At 43.7% G+C, this 21,460-nt stretch overlaps 1 protein-coding gene and 2 long non-coding RNA genes across 5 annotated transcripts; all 3 read left to right on the top strand.

Moving 5' to 3' along the window:
* The first annotated feature begins 7,965 nt into the window (after nt 1–7,965).
* LOC133167398 (uncharacterized) lies at nt 7,966–13,437 on the top strand. Of its 3 annotated transcripts, none has more exons than XR_009717970.1 (4): nt 7,966–9,101; nt 9,507–9,578; nt 9,657–9,803; nt 10,097–13,437. It is a non-coding gene; the product is annotated as an uncharacterized LOC133167398 (long non-coding RNA). The 3 variants fall into 3 exon arrangements; XR_009717969.1 differs by having other exon boundaries at nt 7,966–8,164; XR_009717968.1 differs by lacking the exon at nt 7,966–9,101 and having other exon boundaries at nt 9,119–9,578.
* Nucleotides 13,438–14,849: 1,412 nt separating this feature from the next.
* Nucleotides 14,850–16,058, top strand: LOC133167162 (uncharacterized). Its single transcript, XR_009717922.1, has 4 exons — nt 14,850–14,989; nt 15,318–15,378; nt 15,766–15,845; nt 15,927–16,058. It is a non-coding gene; the product is annotated as an uncharacterized LOC133167162 (long non-coding RNA).
* Nucleotides 16,059–16,072: 14 nt separating this feature from the next.
* LOC133167237 (spindle assembly abnormal protein 6 homolog) lies at nt 16,073–21,392 on the top strand. Its single transcript, XM_061297864.1, has 13 exons — nt 16,073–16,083; nt 16,153–16,318; nt 16,660–16,737; nt 17,055–17,162; nt 17,229–17,420; nt 19,665–19,859; nt 19,936–20,004; nt 20,237–20,416; nt 20,589–20,670; nt 20,745–20,845; nt 20,926–20,987; nt 21,060–21,160; nt 21,259–21,392. Exons 1-13 carry the CDS (start codon nt 16,073–16,075, stop codon nt 21,300–21,302), a joined length of 1,389 nt encoding a protein of 462 aa, XP_061153848.1. The 3' UTR covers nt 21,303–21,392.
* The last annotated feature ends 68 nt before the right edge of the window (nt 21,393–21,460 follow it).

The raw sequence follows: 21,460 nt of genomic DNA on the forward strand, positions 1-21,460 counted from the left end.
AGCTGACACTATAGCAATGTCAAACGTGTTCATTTAAGAAAAAGCCACACACGTTTTGTCATCAAATCTTTCATAACGAGAATGATTTCAGTGAATTGATTTGAATGAATAATTGAGAAGACATTTCAGTTCTGAAGGCTCCTTTTGTCCCAAGCAAAGTGACAGATGGTGGGGAGGGGGGATATAAATTGTAACAAAAACTCTATAAAAAATGTCAAGCCATGAGGATATGTTTACCCCCCCCCCCCCCTTTATTTTAAGAACGGTGAGTGCTGGACTCCAGCTGTTTTTTTTCTGTCTCCCTGGGGGTCTGTTCAAGTTGTGTGGGAAATTTAAACAGGTCCCCTCATTCCTAGGCCAAATTACATGGGGGGAACAAATCCCCACAGCTGCCCCGTGAGAATATGTCCCCCCCCCCTTATTTTGAGAACCGTGAGTGCTGGACTCCAGCAGTTTTTTTTCTGTCTTCCTGGGGGTCCTTTCAGGTTGTGTGGAAAATGTGAACAGGTTCCCTCATTCCTAGGCCAAATTACAAGGGGGGAACAAATCCTCACAGCTGCCCGTGAGGATATGTTCCCCCCCCTTATTTTGAGAACGGTGAGTGCTGGACTCCAGCTGTTTCTTTTTCTGTCTCCCTGGGAGTCTTTTCAGGTTGTGTGCCAAATTTGAACAGGTTCCCTCATTCCTAGGCCAAATTACAAGGGGGTTACAAATCCTCACAGCTGACCCGTGAGAATATGTCCACCCCTCCCCCCCTTATTTTGAGAACCGTGAGTGCTGGACTCCAGCAGTTTTTTTTCTGTCTTCCTGGGGGTCCTTTCAGGTTGTGTGGAAAATTTGAACAGGTTCCCTCATTCCTAGGCCAAATTACAAGGGGGGAACAAATCCTCACAGCTGCCCCGTGAGGATATGTTCCCCCCTCTTACTTTGAGAACGGTGAGTGCTGGACTCCAGCAGTTTTTTTTCTGTCTTTCTGGGGGTCCTTTCAGGTTGTGTGGAAAATTTGAACAGGTTCCTTCATTCCTAAGCCAAATTACAGGGGGGGGGGGGGGGGGGGGGGGAAACAAATCCTCACAGCTGCCCGTGAGGATATGTTCCCCCCCCTTATTTTGAGAACGGTGAGTGCTGGACTCCAGCTGTTTCTTTTTCTGTCTCCCTGGGGGTCTTTTCAGGTTGTGTGCCAAATTTGAACAGGTTCCCTCATTCCTAGGCCAAATTACAAGGGGGTTACAAATCCTCACAGCTGTCCCGTAAGAATATGTCCCCCCCCCCCCCCTTATTTTGAGAACCGTGAGTGCTGGACTCCAGCAGTTTTTTTTCCGTCTTCCTGGGGGTCCTTTCAGGTTGTGTGGAAAATTTGAACAGGTTCCCTCATTCCTAGGCCAAATTACAAGGGGGGAACAAATCCTCACAGCTGCCCCGTGAGAATATGTTCCCCCCCCCCTTATTTTGAGAACGGTCAGTGCTGGACTCCAGCAGTTTTTTTTCTGTCTTCCTGGGGGTCCTTTCAGGTTGGGTGGCACATTTGAACAGGTTCCCTCCCTTAAACATATCCTCACGGCTTGACATTTTTTATAGAGTTCTTGTTACAATTTTTATCCCCCCTCCCCACCATCTGTCACTTTGCTTGGGACAAAAGGAGCCTTCAGAACTGAAATTTCTTCTCAATTATTCATTCAAATCAATTCACTCAAATCATTCTCGTTATGAAAGATTTGATCACAAAACGTGTGTGGCTTTTTCTTAAATGAACACGTTTGACATTGCTGTAGTGTCAGCATTTAATTATATTGCGCTGTCATGTTAAAGCAAATTAATAAATGCAACAATATTAATTTGCCTTGAAAATACCTGAGTAATAAAATAAAATGGATGGATGGATGAATGATGATCACAATTAAGTATAAAGTCTCCTTTGTAATCTATACTCCTTGTAGCCTGTACCCAAAAAGAGGAGTTTCTTTGCATCGAGGTTTATGCAAAGAGCTCACGTAATTATATTGTTGCGTTTTGGTGAAGTGGTTGAGTATTCCGCCTGTACGACTGGTCTTTGAATGCACCCCGCTTCAATGGCAAAACGCGGATGAATTTAAAGATATCAAATGAGAATAATCCTTTATAAAAATTAAAATTGACTGACGCAAACGTGAGTTCTTCATGTTTTTATTGAAAACAACGTAGTGCTGACGCCGTACGACGCCGTACGACATCGGTTTTCGCTTTCCCGCGGCAGGGGGAACGAAATCTCACGGGGGAACCAAATCAAGCACAACACCTGTCTGCAGAGGTCACTTGGCATGGTAATTAGTTGGATAATACATGTGTAAGAATTAAGGAGTTATCATGATGTCAAGTGGAAAAGAATAAACATGACAGGGGGTTAATGAAGAAGCATGATTTTAATAATGAAAAATTGCAATGGCACAAACAAATGGTTAATTAACGATCCATGGAGCAAGGATTTGACATCTCTAGAAAATAAATTAGTATTAAATAAATGACAAATTGAATGATTCACTGAACGCCAACAATTTTTTTTGCGGCACAATCGGTACCATTTTTGCAGCACAAACCAGCACAAACGAAACACAAACGAACGGCACTATTTTGGGTCGTTTGGAAATAAACAAGGGGGCGGGGCTACCTGACGTCATCGCTATAAAATAAATGTGTAATATCTCCGAAACGGAACCAGCACAAACGAAATTTTTGCTGCACAAACCTGCACAAACGAAGCACAAACGAACGGTACCATTTTGGGTCCATTTGGAGACAGGTGGGGGGGGGGGGCTGGGTGACGTCATCGCAATAAAATAAATGTGTAATATCTCCGAAACGGAAGCAGCACAAACGAAACTTTGCTGCACAAACCAGCACTAACGAAGCACAAACGAACGGTACCATTTTGGGTCCATTTTGAGCAGATGGGGGGCTGGGTGAACTCCGGATGACCTATAAAAGAATCGTTCATAACTAAAAAACCATCGCAGCACAAACAAAATGTTTTGCTGCACAAACGAAGCACAAACGAACGGTACCATTTTGGGTCCATTTGGAGACAGGTGGGGGGCTGGGTGACGTCATCGCTATAAAATAAATGTGTAATATCTCCGAAACGGAAGCAGCACAAACGAAAATTTTTGCTGCACAAACGAAGCACAAACGAACGGTACAATTTTGGGTCCATTTGGAGACAGGTGGGGGGCTGGGTGACGTCATTGCTATAAAATAAATGTGTAATATCTCCGAAACGGAAGTAGCACAAACGAACATTTTTGCTGCACAAACCAGCACTAACGAAGCACAAACGAATGGTACCATTTTGGGTCCATTTTGAGCAGATGGGGGGCTGGGCGAACTCTGGATGACCTATAAAAGAATCGTTCATAACTAAAAAAACCATAGCAGCACAAACGAAATTTTTGCTGCACAAACCAGCACAAACGAAGCACAAACGAAACAGACTATTCTGCTTAAATTTTGCGGGGGGTGGGGGGCCAGCTTCACGCAGGTACAGCACACTGATATAAAATCAAGTTTGCGGCACTACCAGTTCTCCCAAAAGGGAGCGGTAACGCGTAACTTGCCGACAGTCCGCCGGCGAAGAAGATAAGCTTACCAAAGAAGAAAAAATACAATCGCAACGGCGGGCCAACATGGAGGCAGTTTTTAGCGATGTTGTCAAAGTCATAATTAGATGTCGACACTGTGATGAAAGGTACTTTGGTATTTTGTTTTTGTTTTGTCATTTGACAAGTTAGCCGCGTACGCGTCCTGCTTGAGCGCCCGACTCTCACGCGCGAGTTGCGCTACCTGCGTGTACTGTCATTGTAGTGTCAAGTTCCGATGACTTGTTTTGTGTGTATGTTCTTTGATCTTTCTTTGTAATTCATTGTATCTGTCTCGTATTGGCTTTTGTTTTGTGCAGCCAGGTTGGCCTTGCATCCGAAGCTCTTTTACTTTACCTGGATAGGTTACTGATTTCGGAGGAAAAAAAATAGAATGGTTTCATCTGTATGATAAGGTATGTTTTCCTGTTAATACAGAAAAGCACGCATCCGCGTCACCATTGAGCGTCAGTCGAGCACAAGTGCCGTTTGCAAACGAGTGAGTATGGCATTTATTTCGAATAAGAAAGTCCTTGAGCACTCCTTGCTTTAAATTATTGCATATTTCAAGAGCAGTCAGTCCTCTAGCGAAACGCCAACATAAAATGTGGCAAACCTCGGGATCATTTACAACATTTAGGACTCTTACCAGCTGGCCTACTGTTACTTTTTGCCTTTGTTATTGTCTTAGTTGCTTTGGATTGCTGACTTGTAACTTTGGCTCTTGTTGGTTTTCTTTGTGGCAGCCTTTTCTAGAAGCCTATTGAGTTACGCTCATATATGTCTTTTCTTTACCCACTCTGTGGTATGAATGCTGGTGGAAACCCTTTAATGGGAGATTTAAGTGAAGCGACCTGAAATCCATTGTCTCTCTTCTGCTCATCAGGATCTTTTGGTAAGATTGACCAATGACGAGGATCCGCATTTTTTCTTCAGCCTCACAATCTCTGAGGAAGATTTCCAAAGGTTTGCCTAAGAAGTAGCCACAATTCCATTTCCTGCATCAATGTGCTTTTTTTTTCAAGTGCTCTTTTATTTTTCTGTTTAGTTTGAAAGTCCAGCAGGAGTTATTGATTGAATTTGCGTCATTCCCTGAGATGCTGGTGCAGCTTCTTCGTCAATGTCAGTCAGAGCAGAATTGCAGCCATCCCAGGTACTCCGCTGCCCCCCCACCTACCCCCCCTCGACATCAAGATGTTTTCGCTATGGGAGCCGCTTGTTTTTTAAAAAAAATAAATTTAATTCATTTGATTTTTTTGATGGTGTGCAGGTTCCAGCTGCTGTTCTCATGCGACTCGCCGTCACTGGATGGCCCCGGCCAGCTGAGCGTGATGGAGACCAACTCCTTTAAGCACAGCAACCAGCTTTCTCTGCGGCTGACGCAGGGCTCTGACAAGCACGTCAAAGACTACCTGGCTGCCTGTCTGGCCTCTGTCAAGGTGACACCAAGCTGCCCTCGTTACATCAAACTTGAAGACAGAGGTAAGTGGTTTCCCAAAAACTTCACATCTTTTATTTTGAAATTCACACCCAATTCCTTTTTCCCTTCTCATTTCTACATTTTTCAACCGATTCAACCCATTCCAACTTTCAACTGTTCATCATCTTTCTACCTATTCCACAACTTCCCACTTCCCAAAAACTTCACATCTTTTATTTTGAAATTCACACCCAATTCCTTTTTCCCTTCTCATTTCTACATTTTTCAACCGATTCAACCCATTCCAAATTTCAACTGTTCATCATTTTTCTACGTATTCCACAACTTCCCAAAAACTTCACATCTTTTATTTTGAAATTCACACCCAATTCCTTTTTCCCTTCTCATTTCTACATTTTTCAACCGATTCAACCCATTCCAACTTTCAACTGTTCATCATTTTTCTACCTATTCCACAACTTCCCACTTACCAAAAACTTCACATCTTTTATTTTGAAATTCACCACAAATTCTCCAAATATTCTACATTTCTCAAGTAATTCAACACGTTTCCACATCGTTCGGCAGCATTCCCCGAAGAAGTTATTCATACATTTCGCCTTCACACGCAATTTCTCCAGAAATTGCAAAATTCTAGTTGTCTTAGTTGCTTTGGATTGCTGACTTGTAACTTTGGCTCTTGTTGGTTTTCTTTGTGGCAGCCTTTTCTAGAAGCCTATTGAGTTACGCTCATATATGTCTTTTCTTTACCCACTCTGTGGTATGAATGCTGGTGGAAACCCTTTAATGGGAGATTTAAGTGAAGCGACCTGAAATCCATTGTCTCTCTTCTGCTCATCAGGATCTTTTGGTAAGATTGACCAATGACGAGGATCCGCATTTTTTCTTCAGCCTCACAATCTCTGAGGAAGATTTCCAAAGGTTTGCCTAAGAAGTAGCCACAATTCCATTTCCTGCATCAATGTGCTTTTTTTTTCAAGTGCTCTTTTATTTTTCTGTTTAGTTTGAAAGTCCAGCAGGAGTTATTGATTGAATCTGCGTCATTCCCTGAGATGCTGGTGCAGCTTCTTCGTCAATGTCAGTCAGAGCAGAATTGCAGCCATCCCAGGTACTCCGCTGCCCCCCCACCTACCCCCCCTCGACATCAAGATGTTTTCGCTATGGGAGCCGCTTGTTTTTTAAAAAAAATAAATTTAATTCATTTGATTTTTTTGATGGTGTGCAGGTTCCAGCTGCTGTTCTCATGCGACTCGCCGTCACTGGATGGCCCCGGCCAGCTGAGCGTGATGGAGACCAACTCCTTTAAGCACAGCAACCAGCTTTCTCTGCGGCTGACGCAGGGCTCTGACAAGCACGTCAAAGACTACCTGGCTGCCTGGCTGGCCTCTGTCAAGGTGACACCAAGCTGCCCTCGTTACATCAAACTTGAAGACAGAGGTAAGTGGTTTCCCAAAAACTTCACATCTTTTATTTTGAAATTCACACCCAATTCCTTTTTCCCTTCTCATTTCTACATTTTTCAACCGATTCAACCCATTCCAACTTTCAACTGTTCATCATCTTTCTACCTATTCCACAACTTCCCACTTCCCAAAAACTTCACATCTTTTATTTTGAAATTCACACCCAATTCCTTTTTCCCTTCTCATTTCTACATTTTTCAACCGATTCAACCCATTCCAACTTTCAACTGTTCATCATTTTTCTACCTATTCCACAACTTCCCACTTACCAAAAACTTCACATCTTTTATTTTGAAATTCACACCCAATTTCGTTTTCCCTTCTCATTTCTACATTTTTCAACCGATTCAACCCATTCCAACTTTCAACTGTTCATCATTTTTCTACCTATTCCACAACTTCCCACTTACCAAAAACTTCACATCTTTTATTTTGAAATTCACACCCAATTCCTTTTTCCCTTCTCATTTCTACATTTTTCAACCGATTCAACCCATTCCAAATTTCAACTGTTCATCATTTTTCTACGTATTCCACAACTTCCCAAAAACTTCACATCTTTTATTTTGAAATTCACACCCAATTCCTTTTTCCCTTCTCATTTCTACATTTTTCAACCGATTCAACCCATTCCAACTTTCAACTGTTCATCATTTTTCTACCTATTCCACAACTTCCCACTTACCAAAAACTTCACATCTTTTATTTTGAAATTCACCACAAATTCTCCAAATATTCTACATTTCTCAAGTAATTCAACACGTTTCCACATCGTTCGGCAGCATTCCCCGAAGAAGTTATTCATACATTTCGCCTTCACACGCAATTTCTCCAGAAATTGCAAAATTCTAGTTGTCTTAGTTGCTTTGGATTGCTGACTTGTAACTTTGGCTCTTGTTGGTTTTCTTTGTGGCAGCCTTTTCTAGAAGCCTATTGAGTTACGCTCATATATGTCTTTTCTTTACCCACTCTGTGGTATGAATGCTGGTGGAAACCCTTTAATGGGAGATTTAAGTGAAGCGACCTGAAATCCATTGTCTCTCTTCTGCTCATCAGGATCTTTTGGTAAGATTGACCAATGACGAGGATCCGCATTTTTTCTTCAGCCTCACAATCTCTGAGGAAGATTTCCAAAGGTTTGCCTAAGAAGTAGCCACGATTCCATTTCCTGCATCAATGTGCTTTTTTTTTCAAGTGCTCTTTTATTTTTCTGTTTAGTTTGAAAGTCCAGCAGGAGTTATTGATTGAATTTGCGTCATTCCCTGAGATGCTGGTGCAGCTTCTTCGTCAATGTCAGTCAGAGCAGAATTGCAGCCATCCCAGGTACTCCGCTGCCCCCCCACCTACCCCCCCTCGACATCAAGATGTTTTCGCTATGGGAGCCGCTTGTTTTTTAAAAAAAATAAATTTAATTCATTTGATTTTTTTGATGGTGTGCAGGTTCCAGCTGCTGTTCTCATGCGACTCGCCGTCACTGGATGGCCCCGGCCAGCTGAGCGTGATGGAGACCAACTCCTTTAAGCACAGCAACCAGCTTTCTCTGCGGCTGACGCAGGGCTCTGACAAGCACGTCAAAGACTACCTGGCTGCCTGTCTGGCCTCTGTCAAGGTGACACCAAGCTGCCCTCGTTACATCAAACTTGAAGACAGAGGTAAGTGGTTTCTCAGGTATCTCTCCTCCAACTTCAAATTTGATATTTGGATTAACATGTTTGATAAACACTGAGGCATGTGCCTAGTTCATTTATTAATTATTTTGTTTTAGCCTGGACTGATGTGTTGGTGTGCAAATTATCATTTCCAAACAGGGTGGAGGTTAATCGAATATTCTAAGATTCTGCCGTTTCATTTACTATACTCGGAAAAAATATTGCCCTGTTGTTGCAATGGTCTTTTTGAGGTACATTCTGATGAATTTGGAATGAATTAACTCCATCAGATGCATGAAAGTGAAAATGAGTTGTAAAACGAGCATAGGCGGCACTTTTAAATCTGCCCTATTGTTTTACCTGTGAAAATTAATGCTGTATCATAGGAAGGCTGTTCAAAGTCTACGCGCAAGGCTATTGCACGAGGAAAATTGGCCGTCCATGTGTGCACAATGGGACAAAATGGCCACCGCCATACCCATGTGCTTGCAATTGAAGACATTGCTGGTTTAAAGTCAAAGTGGATACACAAACAAAGAAAGGAAGAGAAGTAAAATCACATGCTACAAATACAAGCAACATTTCAAGTTGCTTTGGCCGCTTTCGGTCATCAGTTTTGCAATTTGTCCGAGTGAAGGCAAAGTGCTTCGCCTTGTCGCTAAATGCTGCAGTGGGACATGCGTTCGCCAGATTGACAAGGACTTTGCACATTTTTTGAAATTTTCTTCACAGACTTGGAATGAAATGGGAATGTGTACACAAAAAACAGATCCGAAAAATTCCTGATTATTTGATTTTGGCCCTTTCTCTTTCAGAATGAACAAAAAAGTCACGAAAGCTCTTGTGGTGGGGATGCGCCGTGACATCCGGGCCAGAGCCTGGAAGCCCACCGGCGAGATGGATGGGCATTATGAGAACATAACTGTTGCCCTCTGTGACGGTAAGACCGTGTTTAAGATGACTCTTTTCAGTCATCTGGCTAGCCGAGTCACAGAGGGCAACAGTTATGTTTTCGCCCATTTCATGGCGGAGCCCAACGCTCCAAACGTGCTGCTCTCCCAAAAGAGCAGCAGAGTATACGTCGGGGCGGAGGTGCGGTGTAGCGATGCCTTAAGGGCTGAGGCACGCGCACTAATTTTCCCCCCGGCGTTGGCAATGCCCCTCAGCGAGGTGATCGGGAACCCTCCTGAGGGGCTGGTAAATGTCGAGGGACAGGTCGAAAGTGTAAATTTAATTCACCTGCATGTTAAATATCTATTTAGAACTACTAAAAATACAAAATTTAGTTTTCTTGCATTAAACGTTGCAGGCTAACTCAATGGTATGTCTGTTTGTTCCAAATTAGAAACAGCCAACCAGACTCGTGTCTGTGCGCGGAGCTCGGTTGGTGCCCTTGAGCGTCTTGTACCTAAAACAAGTAAGTAACCTGTCCCTTTACTGTTATTGCGCTTCACGCATGCATACTGAAGTAATATTTGGTTTTAAACTATTGCAGGACGAAGCGGTCGTGAGAGTGGCCATGTGGAGGGAGGCCACCTTGACCCCGATCAAGGTCGGGGCCTCCTACACTTTCACGCACCTTAGTGCCGTGACAAACGACTTCGGCCTGTCCCTGAATACGACACAGCATTCAAAGATATCGGTGAGTAAAGAAAAGGCTGTAAAACGGAAAAGGAATGTCATCAGTTTAGGTTCAAATTTTACAACTTTACAACAAAGGCTGTTGTATTGTGACCAGCGTGTCTACAAACAAACCCTCCCCCCGGTGGGGACAAAACGGTACAGATAATGGAAGGATTTTATGAATTAGTAATTGCATGTGATGTGACTGTGATGAATTGACCTTTAACTTTATGGAGTTATTCTTGACCTTTGAGTTGTATAATTGTTCTCAGTTTTCACCTGAGTAAACCTAATTGTGTTTTTATTCCCTAGGGCTACAATACAACTAGGAAGTTGGTGGCTATTGGGGTCATGATGGAGGACGACGAGGAGGTCAAGTTGGTGGATGTGGAGGGGGTTGAGACCACAATTTCGATGGCCGTGTGGACCAAGGCTTTTGTTGAGCCGCCAACGTTGCCCGAAGAGTGACTCCACTTAACTCTTATTTATTCGGAGGGTGAAGTGGTGGAGATTAGTAAATAATTTTTTATTTTGCCAATGCTGTCCATTTGCCTACATTGTTTTCTGTCAGTTAGGGTTTGGATGGGTGCAGTTGTGCTTTTCATTGGGAAGTGTTTAAATTTTCTGATTCACCCCATTCGAACTTTCACACGTTCCCAAAATTCATGTCACGCTTGCTACCATTTTTCTTGTTCTACTTTATTATTGTGTGAAGGCGAAGTGAAAAACAACTCCCACATGCTTCAACAGATTCACCTCGTTCAAACTTTCACACGTTCCAAAAATTCATGGCAAGCTTGCCACCTTTTTTCTCCTTCATAACATTTACCGTTTTTAAGTAATTAGCAAATTCGTGCCTTTTAATTCCCCCATTCATTCTTAATGGCAATGTCAACCCGAGCCAGTTCCCTGTAGTGGGTTCGATTCCCACATTGGGCGTCATTGATTATTTTACTCTTTATTCCTCCCGCTTATCATTTTCAACGCTGATCATTTGTAACTAACATTCACATTCAACATTCATTACATTAAGCAATTTCCACCACTTTGCTTACGCATTCGCATTCAACAAACACATTCATTACATTAACCAAATTCAACCACTTAAAGCAGTGCTTCTCAAATAGTGGAGCGCGCCCCCCTTGGGGGCGCGTGTGACCCTGGGGAACAGGCTTTTTTTTTGGCAGTACTAGAATAAAGTGTAATTGCGCGTTTACTACAGCAGGGGGGAGTGGCGCTCATTGTTACTTCAATCACGTTTGCGACAGTGCAACATTTTACGACTTACAAGACAAGTTAGGATAGTCACGGTGGGGAGGGGGGGCGCGAATAGATTTTTTCTTGCTGGGGGGGGCGTAACAGAAAATAATTGAGAAGCACTGACTTAAAGTAAGAGACCCGATTAGCTCGTGGGAAAAACAAGTGATTCCAGAACACGAGCGGCATCAAAACCCGCACTGGTTCGATTCCTACATTGGTCGTCCTTATTTATTTTACTCTTTATCCTTCCCGGTTATCATTTTCAACGGTTATCGTTTAACTTTTGTCATTCGCATTCAACATTCATTACATTAAGCAATTTCCACCACTTTGATTACGCAGTCGCATTCAACAAACACATTCATTACATTAACCAAATTCAACCGTCACTGAGGAAGAAATCTGATTAGCTCAGTCGGAAACACAATGGCAATGTCAACCCGCGCCAGTTTCCTGTAGTGGGTTCGATTCCCACATTGGGCGTCATAAACTATTTTACTCTTTATTCTTCCCCTTATCATTTTCAACGCTTATCATTTGTACCTTTTTTGTAACATTTGTAACATTTCATTTTTAACGCTTATCATTTGTACCTTTTTGTAACATGTATTTGTAACATTTTCCCATTTATTTCACAATTATTTCTTTCCCTTTTCATTCTTCCCGCTTATCATTTTTAACGCTTAACGTTTGTAAATTAACATCTGCCTTCGCCTTCACACGCAATTTCTTCCGAAATTGCAATTCTAGTTAAACAACTTATTCCTCCCACTTTTTTGACATCCAACTACTCCCACATGCTTCAACCAATTCACCTCGTTCAAACTTTCACACGTTCCAAAAATTCATGGCAAGCTTGCCACCTTTTTTCCCGTTCATAACATTTACCGTTTTTAAGCAATTAGCAAATTTGTGCCTTTTATTTCCCCATTCATTCTTAATGGCAATGTCAACCCGAGCCAGTTTCCTGTAGTGGGTTCGATTCCCACATTGGGCGTCATTAATTATTTTACTCTTTATTCTTCCCGCTTATCATTTTCAACGCTTATCATTTGTAACTAACATTTGCATTCAACATTCGTTACATTAAGCAATTTCCACCACTTTGATTACGTATTCGCATTCAACAAACACATTCATTACATTAACCAAATTCAACCACTCTTAAGAAAGGGACCCAATTAGCTCGTGGGAAACACAAGTGATTCCAGAACACGAGAGGCTTTCCCGAGTGGTATCAAAACCCGCGTCGGTTTGATTCCCACATTGGGCGTCGTTATTTATTTTACTCTTTATCCTTCCCGGTTATCATTTTCGACGGTTATCATTTGTAACTTTTGTCATTCGCATTCAACATTCATTACATGAAGCAATTTCCACCACTTTGATTACGCATTCGCATTCAACAAACACATTCATTACATTAACCAAATTCAACCATGACTAAGGAAGGAACCTGATTAGCTCAGTCGGAAACACAATGGCAATGTCAACCCGCGCCGGTTTCCTGTAGTGGGTTCGATTCCCACATTGGGCGTCATAAATTATTTTACTCTTTATTCTTCCCCTTATCATTTTCAACGCTTATCATTTGTACCTTTTTTGTAACATTTCATTTTTAACGCTTATCATTTGTACCTTTTTGTAACATTTTCCCATTTATTTCACAATTATTTCTTTCCCTTTTCATTCTTCCCGCTCATCATTTTTAACGCTTAACGTTTGTAAATTAACATCTGCCTTCGCCTTCACACGCAATTTCTTCCGAAATTGCAATTCTAGTTGTGTGAAGGCCTTGTTATTCTACTACATTTTTTATAGAGTTCTTGTTACAATTTTTATCCCCCCTCCCCATCATCTGTCACTTTGCTTGGGACAAAAGGAGCCTTCAGAAGTGAAATTTCTTCTCAATTATTCATTCAAATCAATTCACTCAAATCATTCTCGTTATGAAAGATTTGATCACAAAACGTGTGTGGCTTTTTCTTAAATGAACACGTTTGACATTGCTGTAGTGTCAGCATTTAATTATATTGCGCTGCCATGTTAAAGCAAATTAATAAATGCAACAATATTAATTTGCCTTGAAAATACCTGAGTAATAAAATAAAATGGATGGATGGATGAATGATGATCACAATTAAGTATAAAGTCTCCTTTGTAATCTATACTCCTTGTAGCCTGTACCCAAAAAGAGGAGTTTCTTTGCATCGAGGTTTATGCAAAGAGCTCACGTAATTATATTGTTGCGTTTTGGTGAAGTGGTTGAGTATTCCGCCTGTACGACTGGTCTTTGAATGCACCCCGCTTCAATGGCAAAACGCGGATGAATTTAAAGATATCAAATGAGAATAATCCTTTATAAAAATTAAAATTGACTGACGCAAACGTGAGTTCTTCATGTTTTTATTGAAAACAACGTAGTGCTGACGCCGTACGACGCCGTACGACATCGGTTTTCGCTTTCCCGCGGCAGGGGGAACGAAATCTCACGGGGGAACCAAATCAAGCACAACACCTGTCTGCAGAGGTCACTTGGCATGGTAATTAGTTGGATAATACATGTGTAAGAATTAAGGAGTTATCATGATGTCAAGTGAAAAAGAATAAACATGACAGGGGGTTAATGAAGAAGCATGATTTTAATAATGAAAAATTGCAATGGCCCAAACAAATGGTTAATTAACAATCCATGGAGCAAGGATTTGACATCTCTAGAAAATAAATTAGTATTAAATAAATGACAAATTGAATGATTCACTGAACGCCAACAATTTTTTTTGCGGCACAATCGGTACCATTTTTGCAGCACAAACGAAACACAAACGAACGGCACTATTTTGGGTCGTTTGGAAGTAAATAAGGGGGCGGGGCTACCTGACGTCATCGCCATAAAATAAATGTGTAATATCTCCGAAACGGAACCAGCACAAACGAAATTTTTGCTGCACAAACCTGCACAAACGAAGCACAAACGAACGGTACCATTTTGGGTCCATTTGGAGACAGGTGGGGGGGGGGGGGTCTGGGTGACGTCATCGCTATAAAATAAATGTGTAATATCTCCGAAACGGAAGCAGCACAAACGAAACTTTGCTGCACAAACCAGCACTAACGAAGCACAAACGAACGGTACCATTTTGGGTCCATTTTGAGCAGATGGGGGGCTGGGTGAACTCTGGATGACCTATAAAAGAATCGTTCATAACTAAAAAACCATCGCAGCACAAACAAAATGTTTTGCTGCACAAACGAAGCACAAACGAACGGTACCATTTTGGGTCCATTTGGAGACAGGTGGGGGGCTGGGTGACGTCATCGCTATAAAATGAATGTGTAATATCTCCGAAACGGAAGCAGCACAAACGAAAATTTTTTGCTGCACAAACGAAGCACAAACGAACGGTACAATTTTGGGTCCATTTGGAGACAGGTGGGGGGCTGGGTGACGTCATCGCTATAAAATAAATGTGTAATATCTCCGAAACGGAAGTAGCACAAACGAAAATTTTTGCTGCACAAACCAGCACTAACGAAGCACAAACGAATGGTACCATTTTGGGTCCATTTTGAGCAGATGGGGGGCTGGGTGAACTCTGGATGACCTATAAAAGAATCGTTCATAACTAAAAAAACCATAGCAGCACAAACGAACATTTTTGCTGCACAAACGAAGCACAAACAAAACAGACTATTTTGCTTAAATTTTGCGGGGGGTGGGGGGCCAGCTTCACGCAGGTACAGCACACTGATATAAAATCAAGTTTGCGGCACTACCAGTTCTCCCAAAAGGGAGCGGTAACGCGTAATTTGCCGACAGTCCGCCGGCGAAGAAGATAAGCTTACCAAAGAAGAAAAAACACAATCGCAACGGCGGGCCAACATGGAGGCAGTTTTTAGGGATGTTGTCAAAGTCATAATTAGATGTCGACACTGTGATGAAAGGTACTTTGGTATTTTGTTTTTGTTTTGTCATTTGACAAGTTAGCCGCGTACGCGTCCTGCTTGAGCGCCCGACTCTCACGCGCGAGTTGCGCTACCTGCGTGTACTGTCATTGTAGTGTCAAGTTCCGATGACTTGTTTTGTGTGTATGTTCTTTGATCTTTCTTTGTAATTCATTGTATCTGTCTCGTATTGGCTTTTGTTTTGTGCAGCCAGGTTGGCCTTGCATCCGAAGCTCTTTTACTTTACCTGGATAGGTTACTGATTTCGGAGGAAAAAAAATAGAATGGTTTCATCTGTATGATAAGGTATGTTTTCCTGTTAATACAGAAAAGCACGCATCCGCGTCACCATTGAGCGTCAGTCGAGCACAAGTGCCGTTTGCAAACGAGTGAGTATGGCATTTATTTCGAATAAGAAAGTCCTTGAGCACTCCTTGCTTTAAATTATTGCATATTTCAAGAGCAGTCAGTCCTCTAGCGAAACGCCAACATAAAATGTGGCAAACCTCAGGATCATTTACAACATTTAGGACTCTTACCAGCTGGCCTACTGTTACTTTTTGCCTTTGTTGTTGTCTTAGTTGCTTTGGATTGCTGACTTGTAACTTTGGCTCTTGTTGGTTTTCTTTGTGGCAGCCTTTTCTAGAAGCCTATTGAGTTACGCTCATAAATGTATTTTCTTTACCCACTCTGTGGTATGAATGCTGGTGGAAATCCTTTAATGGGAGATTTAAGTGAAGCGACCTGAAATCCATTGTCTCTCTTCTGCTCATCAGGATCTTCTGGTAAGATTGACCAATGACGAGGATCCGCATTTTTTCTTCAGCCTCACAATTTCTGAGGAAGATTTCCAAAGGTTTGCCTAAGAAGTAGCCACAATTCCATTTCCTGCATCAATGTGCTTTTTTTTCAAGTGCTCTTTTATTTTTCTGTTTAGTTTGAAAGTCCAGCATTGATCCAGTTATTGATTGAATTTGCGTCATTCCCTGAGATGCTGGTGCAGCTTCTTCGTCAATGTCAGTCAGAGCAGAATTGCAGCCATCCCAGGTACTCCGCTGCCCCCCCCCCCCCCTCGACATCAAGATGTTTTCGCTGTGGGAGCCTCTTGTTTTTCCCAAAAAAAAAATTTTAATTCATTTGATTTTTTTGATGGTCTGCAGGTTCCAGCTGCTGTTCTCATGCGACTCGCCGTCACTGGATGGCCCCGGCCAGCTGAGCGTGATGGAGACCAACTCCTTTAAGCACAGCAACCAGCTTTCTCTGCGGCTGACGCAGGGCTCTGACAAGCACGTCAAAGACTACCTGGCTGCCTGTCTGGCCTCTGTCAAGGTGACACGCCAAGGGCAGGACGATTCTGGGGCCCATGCACATTTTGAAATCGGACAGATGGGCCCACTCAATACCCGATGAACTGGTCTATGTAAAAATGTGAATTTGGATAATGAAGTCTTTTGTTTGAGTTAGTTCGATTGAATCTAGTTGGAAGTAAATAGCTCGTTATTTATGATTTAAAATAAGTACATGAACAATTCTTTGATTACCAAATTATTTCAGGAGTTAACTTAATCAAAGACTACTGCTTTACGTTCTAACTTATTTTCCGTCTTATTCTTTCAATGGGGATGACGAAAATGGCTCTTGACAACTGTCAACGTCTTATTGCGTTTCAGGCTGAGAAGGAAGCACTGGAGCTAAAATTGAAAAAGACAGAAGATGATCTGACGAGGCGGCTCAACGACGCCGAGCAGGTTCTGTTTCTTGTTGCCATTTTTTGTTGCTAAATCTAAAAACAGAACAAGCTGCAGCTACAATAATTAATTGACAAGGCATTTTTTATCAAATGAATTGACAGCTGCTTTGTTCTGTGATTCATTATTTCGATACGCAAACTTGAAATTGTCCAAATGTGCAATTTCGGCCTCGCACCAGTACTCCGTAATAACGGACCGATTATCATTTTAGTGAAATGCTGATAATCAGGTGCAGAGTTCCGATAATCGGTCCATCTAAAACTAAACCTTTTAAAATGAGATTGAATTAGGTTCGGCGTCACGTATCTCGCCAGACGCTGTCGGAGATGGAGCGCATGCGTCTGGAATGGACTCTTGAGAAGAACTCGCTTTGCAGCCGCCACGCTGACGAGTTGCGCCGTGAGCAGGAGAAGGCGGCCGACGTAAGCCCGACTCCCCAACCCCCTCCGGCCAACCCTGTGGCGCCGAGTGATGATGATATGTTACAGTTGCAGGAGCGCCAGCAGCAGCAGACGCAAAAGCACTGTCAGGATCTGGAGCGCGCTCACCAGCGCGACAGCCAGCAGATGCAAAGCCGCCTGGTGCAGCTGGAGACCTCCTGTGGGCAGCTGAGTGACAGGGACTACCAAAACCAGGCCGCCCTCAGGGACCTCAAGGCCAAACTGGTGGCCGCCGAGGAGGTACGTCTGCCATTTTTGTCATATTCACAGCGCCAGATAGAGAGCCCATGAAAACAATAGTTAGGTGTAAAATTCCACTGCCTATACAATGACTCAGCAAAGTGAACTCAAGAGTACGGGCTTCACACTCTTGGAGCCAAGGCCCATAGTTCCAACCATGGCACCAGTCCATAAAGTCAGAATAAATAAATGCTGACAGTTTTGTTTGGTCGTATTCATAAACGCACCTCGTTTGTGTGAACCCGTTTCATCTGACCCAAAGCGGGAAGCCAGGATGGATTCCGTTGTATGAAAGGCAGATACTAGATGTTCACGCTTTGCCAATGTGCTGCCACCCACTGGACGAATTGTTGTGCGTGTCACTCCAGCATACAGGACTGTCTCAGAAAATTAGAATATTGTGATAAAGCTCTTTATTTTCTGTAATGCAATTAAAAAACAAAAATGTCATACATTCTGCATTTATTAAAAATCAACTAAAATATTGCAAGCCTTTTATAATTTTAATATTGCAGATTATGGCCTACAGCAGGGGTGGCCAACCCACGGCTCGCGAGCCGCATGCGGCTCTTTGCCGGGTTTCATGCGGCTCCTTTACGTTCGCTTCAGGGGAGGGGGGGTTGTTAATGAGACGTCAAACGCTGCATGTTCGCTTCGGGGGGAGGGTAGTAATGGGATGTCAAACGCTGCGTGTTCGCTTCGAAGGGGGGGGGGGCTCTTTGCGGTACACAGTAAAAAAATGTGGCTCTTAGTCTCTGACTGGTTGGCCACCCCTGGCCTACAGTTTAAGAAACTCAAAAATCCTATCTAAAAAGAATTGAATATTTCCTCAGACCAAGTAAAAAAAAAAGATTTATAACAGCAAAACAAAATCAAACATTTGAAAATGTCCATTAATGCACTCAGTACTTGGTTGGGAATCCTTTTGCACGGATTACTGCATCAATGCGGCGTGGCATGGAGGCAATCAGCCTGTGGCATTGCTGAGGCGTTATGGATGCCCAGGATGTTTCAATAGCGGCCTTTAGCTCATTTGCATTGTTGGGTCTGGTGTCTTTCAGCTTCTTCTTCACAATACCCCACAAATTCTCGATGGGGTTCAGGTCAGGGGCATTGGCAGGCCAATCGAGGACAGTAATGCCATGGTCAGTACACCATTTACTGGTGGTTTTGGCACTGTTGGCAGGTGCCAGATCATGCTGGAAAATGAAATCATCCTCATTTCCATAGAGTTTTTCAGCAGACGGAAGCATGTAGTGCTCTAAAATCTCTTGTTACACAGCTGCGTTTACTCTGGACTCAATGAAAAACTGTGGACCAACACCAGCAGCTGACATGGCTCCCCAAGCCATCACTGACTGTGGGAACTTCACACTGGATTTCAAGCAACTGGGATTTTGCTCCTCTCCAGCCTTGCTCCAGACTCTGGCGCCTTGACTTCCAAATGAAATACAAAACTTGCTTTTGTCTGAAAAGAGGACTTTGGACCACTCTGCAACTGTCTAGTGCTTCTTTTCCATAGCCCAAGTCAGACGCTTCAGAAGTGGCTTGACCATGGGAATACGGCTATTGTAGCCCATTTCCCGGACACGTCTGTGAACAGTGACTTTTGATACCTGGACTCCAGCTTCAGTCCACAGTCTATGAAGCTCCTTCAAATTCTGGAAGCGACTCTTCTTCACAATGCTGTTAAGGCTGTGGTCATCTCTCTTGGTTGTGCAGCGTTTCCTGCCACATTTCCCCCTTCCAACAGACTTTTTGTGGATGTGCTTTGAAACTGCACTCTGTGAACAGCTTGCTCTTTGAGAAATTTCTTATTGTGTCTTACCCTCCTGATGGAGGGTGTCCATGATGGTCCTCTGGACCGCATTCAAATCAGCAGTCTTCCCCATACTTGTGATTTAGTTTACTGAACCAAGCTGAATGTTTTTCAAGGCTCAGGAAACCCTTGCAGGTGTTTCAAGTTAGACAATTCAAGTGATTAGTTGAATACCCTACTAGTATACCTTTTCATGATATTCTAATATTTTGAGATATTTGAGCTTTCTTAAGCTGTGCGCCATAATCAGCAATATTAAAATAATAAAAGGCTTGCAATATGTCAGTTGATTTGTAATGAATCCAGAATGTATGACATTTTTGTTTTTTTTAATTGTATTACAGAAAATAAAGAACTTTATCACAATATTCAAATTTTCTGAGACAGTCCTGTATGGCTCGATGGCTTGTGTTGCGTGCGCGCAGGAGTGCCAGCGCTTCCAGCAGCAGGTGGCGTCGATGCGGCGCCAGAGGGACTCGGCCGAGACAGCGCTTCACGCCAACGAGCGACTGGGCCAACAGCTGCAGACGCGTGTGGGCACGCTGGAGCAGGAAGCCAAAGACCGCGAGCAAAACGCGAGTCGCACTCAGGAGGCACTGAAGGCGGCACAACAGCAGAAGGTCGGCGCCGGCTGGCCTAGTCAGGAGGGGGCTGTTGCGCCACACCACAACACGCCATCTCTTCTTTGTTGTGTAGGAAACCCTCGAGGAGGACGCCCGCAGCAAAGAAGCCCAGGTGGAGATTTTGTCCGCAGACTTGAAGAAGGTTTGTCGTCTCGCTCGTCGTCTAACAGTATCGAAATGTGCGTGGTGGCCGCGGTCGCGCAAAGCTTTTTAGCAGATTGCCCGCCTGCTGCTTATTGGACACCATTTGGTGTCTCGCAAGAGAATCAATTGCGGCAGCGCCGCCAATTATTTTGGCGAGGACTGGGAATGGATGGGGCCTGCATTTAAGCTGCCAAGAGACTCAGTATTGTGACATCTGGCGCTGTTGTTAGGCCAACGAGATTATCAAGAAATTCTGGTGCGAGCTGCAAGTTCAGCAGAGCAAGAACAAGGACAAGAACGTGGCACTGGTGGAGCAGGAGAAAGTGCTGCGCGACACCTCCACCCAGCTGGAGCGAGCACAGGGGGAAGTGCGCGATGCTCACCAGCAGCTGCAGCACAAGGACCAGCAGGTGAATCGAGCCCGTGCTTGCGTGTCTTGCGTGTGGCTCACTTTGCATTTCGCTCGCTTTTTGCACGTGCCTGCAGTACCAGTCTGTTGGCTTTCTATGTATGTGTTTTGTGAATCTGCATGTCTGCATGTGCTTTTTGTTGACTTACCTGTGCGCGCACGCGCTTTGTCAGGTTGCGAGTCTGAAGGAACAGCTGGAGTCCAGCATGAAGAAGCTGGCCGAGTCGAAGGAGCTACTGCAGAGCAATGAGAATGGTGAGCGCAAGCGTCCGCCTCGTCTCGGGCACGCGGCGTTTTCATGTGGCATCTTTTGTCTGTGTTGTTGTCAGTGATCGGCTGGATAAACAAGCAACTGAACGAGAAGCGGCTGAGCGAGATGCTTGCGGAGCCGCCACGGAGCACGCCGCCGACCGCCGCCATGACGTCAGCGGTAAGAGAGCGCCGTCATCTTTGTGGATGGGATGCACGTGTTTGCTCGCCATCTTCCGTCTTTTTCTTTGTCCCCTGCAGGCTCACTTTTATCCTCACGTGAGCAAAAGTCCCGCAATGCCCGATGTTGTCTACAAGCCAGCGTGAGTCGCTTGAGACGGCTTCCTCTCTAGAAGAGGAAACGTGAGAGTGAAATGTGAATTTCTCTATAACAGAGCGAGCCCGAGCGTTGGCGGTCTGGATGCCAAATACTTCAAGAGGAGAGATGACGGCGGCGGCCCCGTTCGCGAGTCTCCCGACGCGCTCATCGCCAGAGGTGATGTCGCACACTCGTGATAGCACAAAACGGCACGGCCACGTCACACCTTGAACCTTGGGCACGCTCACCAGCCGATTCTTGTCTTTCCTTCTCAGAGTTTCCGCGGAGCAAAACACCTTCAGCCTACTTTCCCAACTAAGCACACACACTGCGCTCCACCTATGTTTATGAAGTTGCACCCTTGTTACAGAGCTCTGATTTCTCAAATAAATCAACCTTGGGTTCTCGATATTGTCCTCCACGTGGTGCTTTTTACTTTAACAGTGAGGACAAAATTGCACTTGCAAACAACAACAT

This window comes from Syngnathus typhle, linkage group LG14 (genome assembly GCF_033458585.1).
Source record: "Syngnathus typhle isolate RoL2023-S1 ecotype Sweden linkage group LG14, RoL_Styp_1.0, whole genome shotgun sequence".
NCBI classification, from domain to species: Eukaryota; Metazoa; Chordata; class Actinopteri; order Syngnathiformes; family Syngnathidae; genus Syngnathus; species Syngnathus typhle.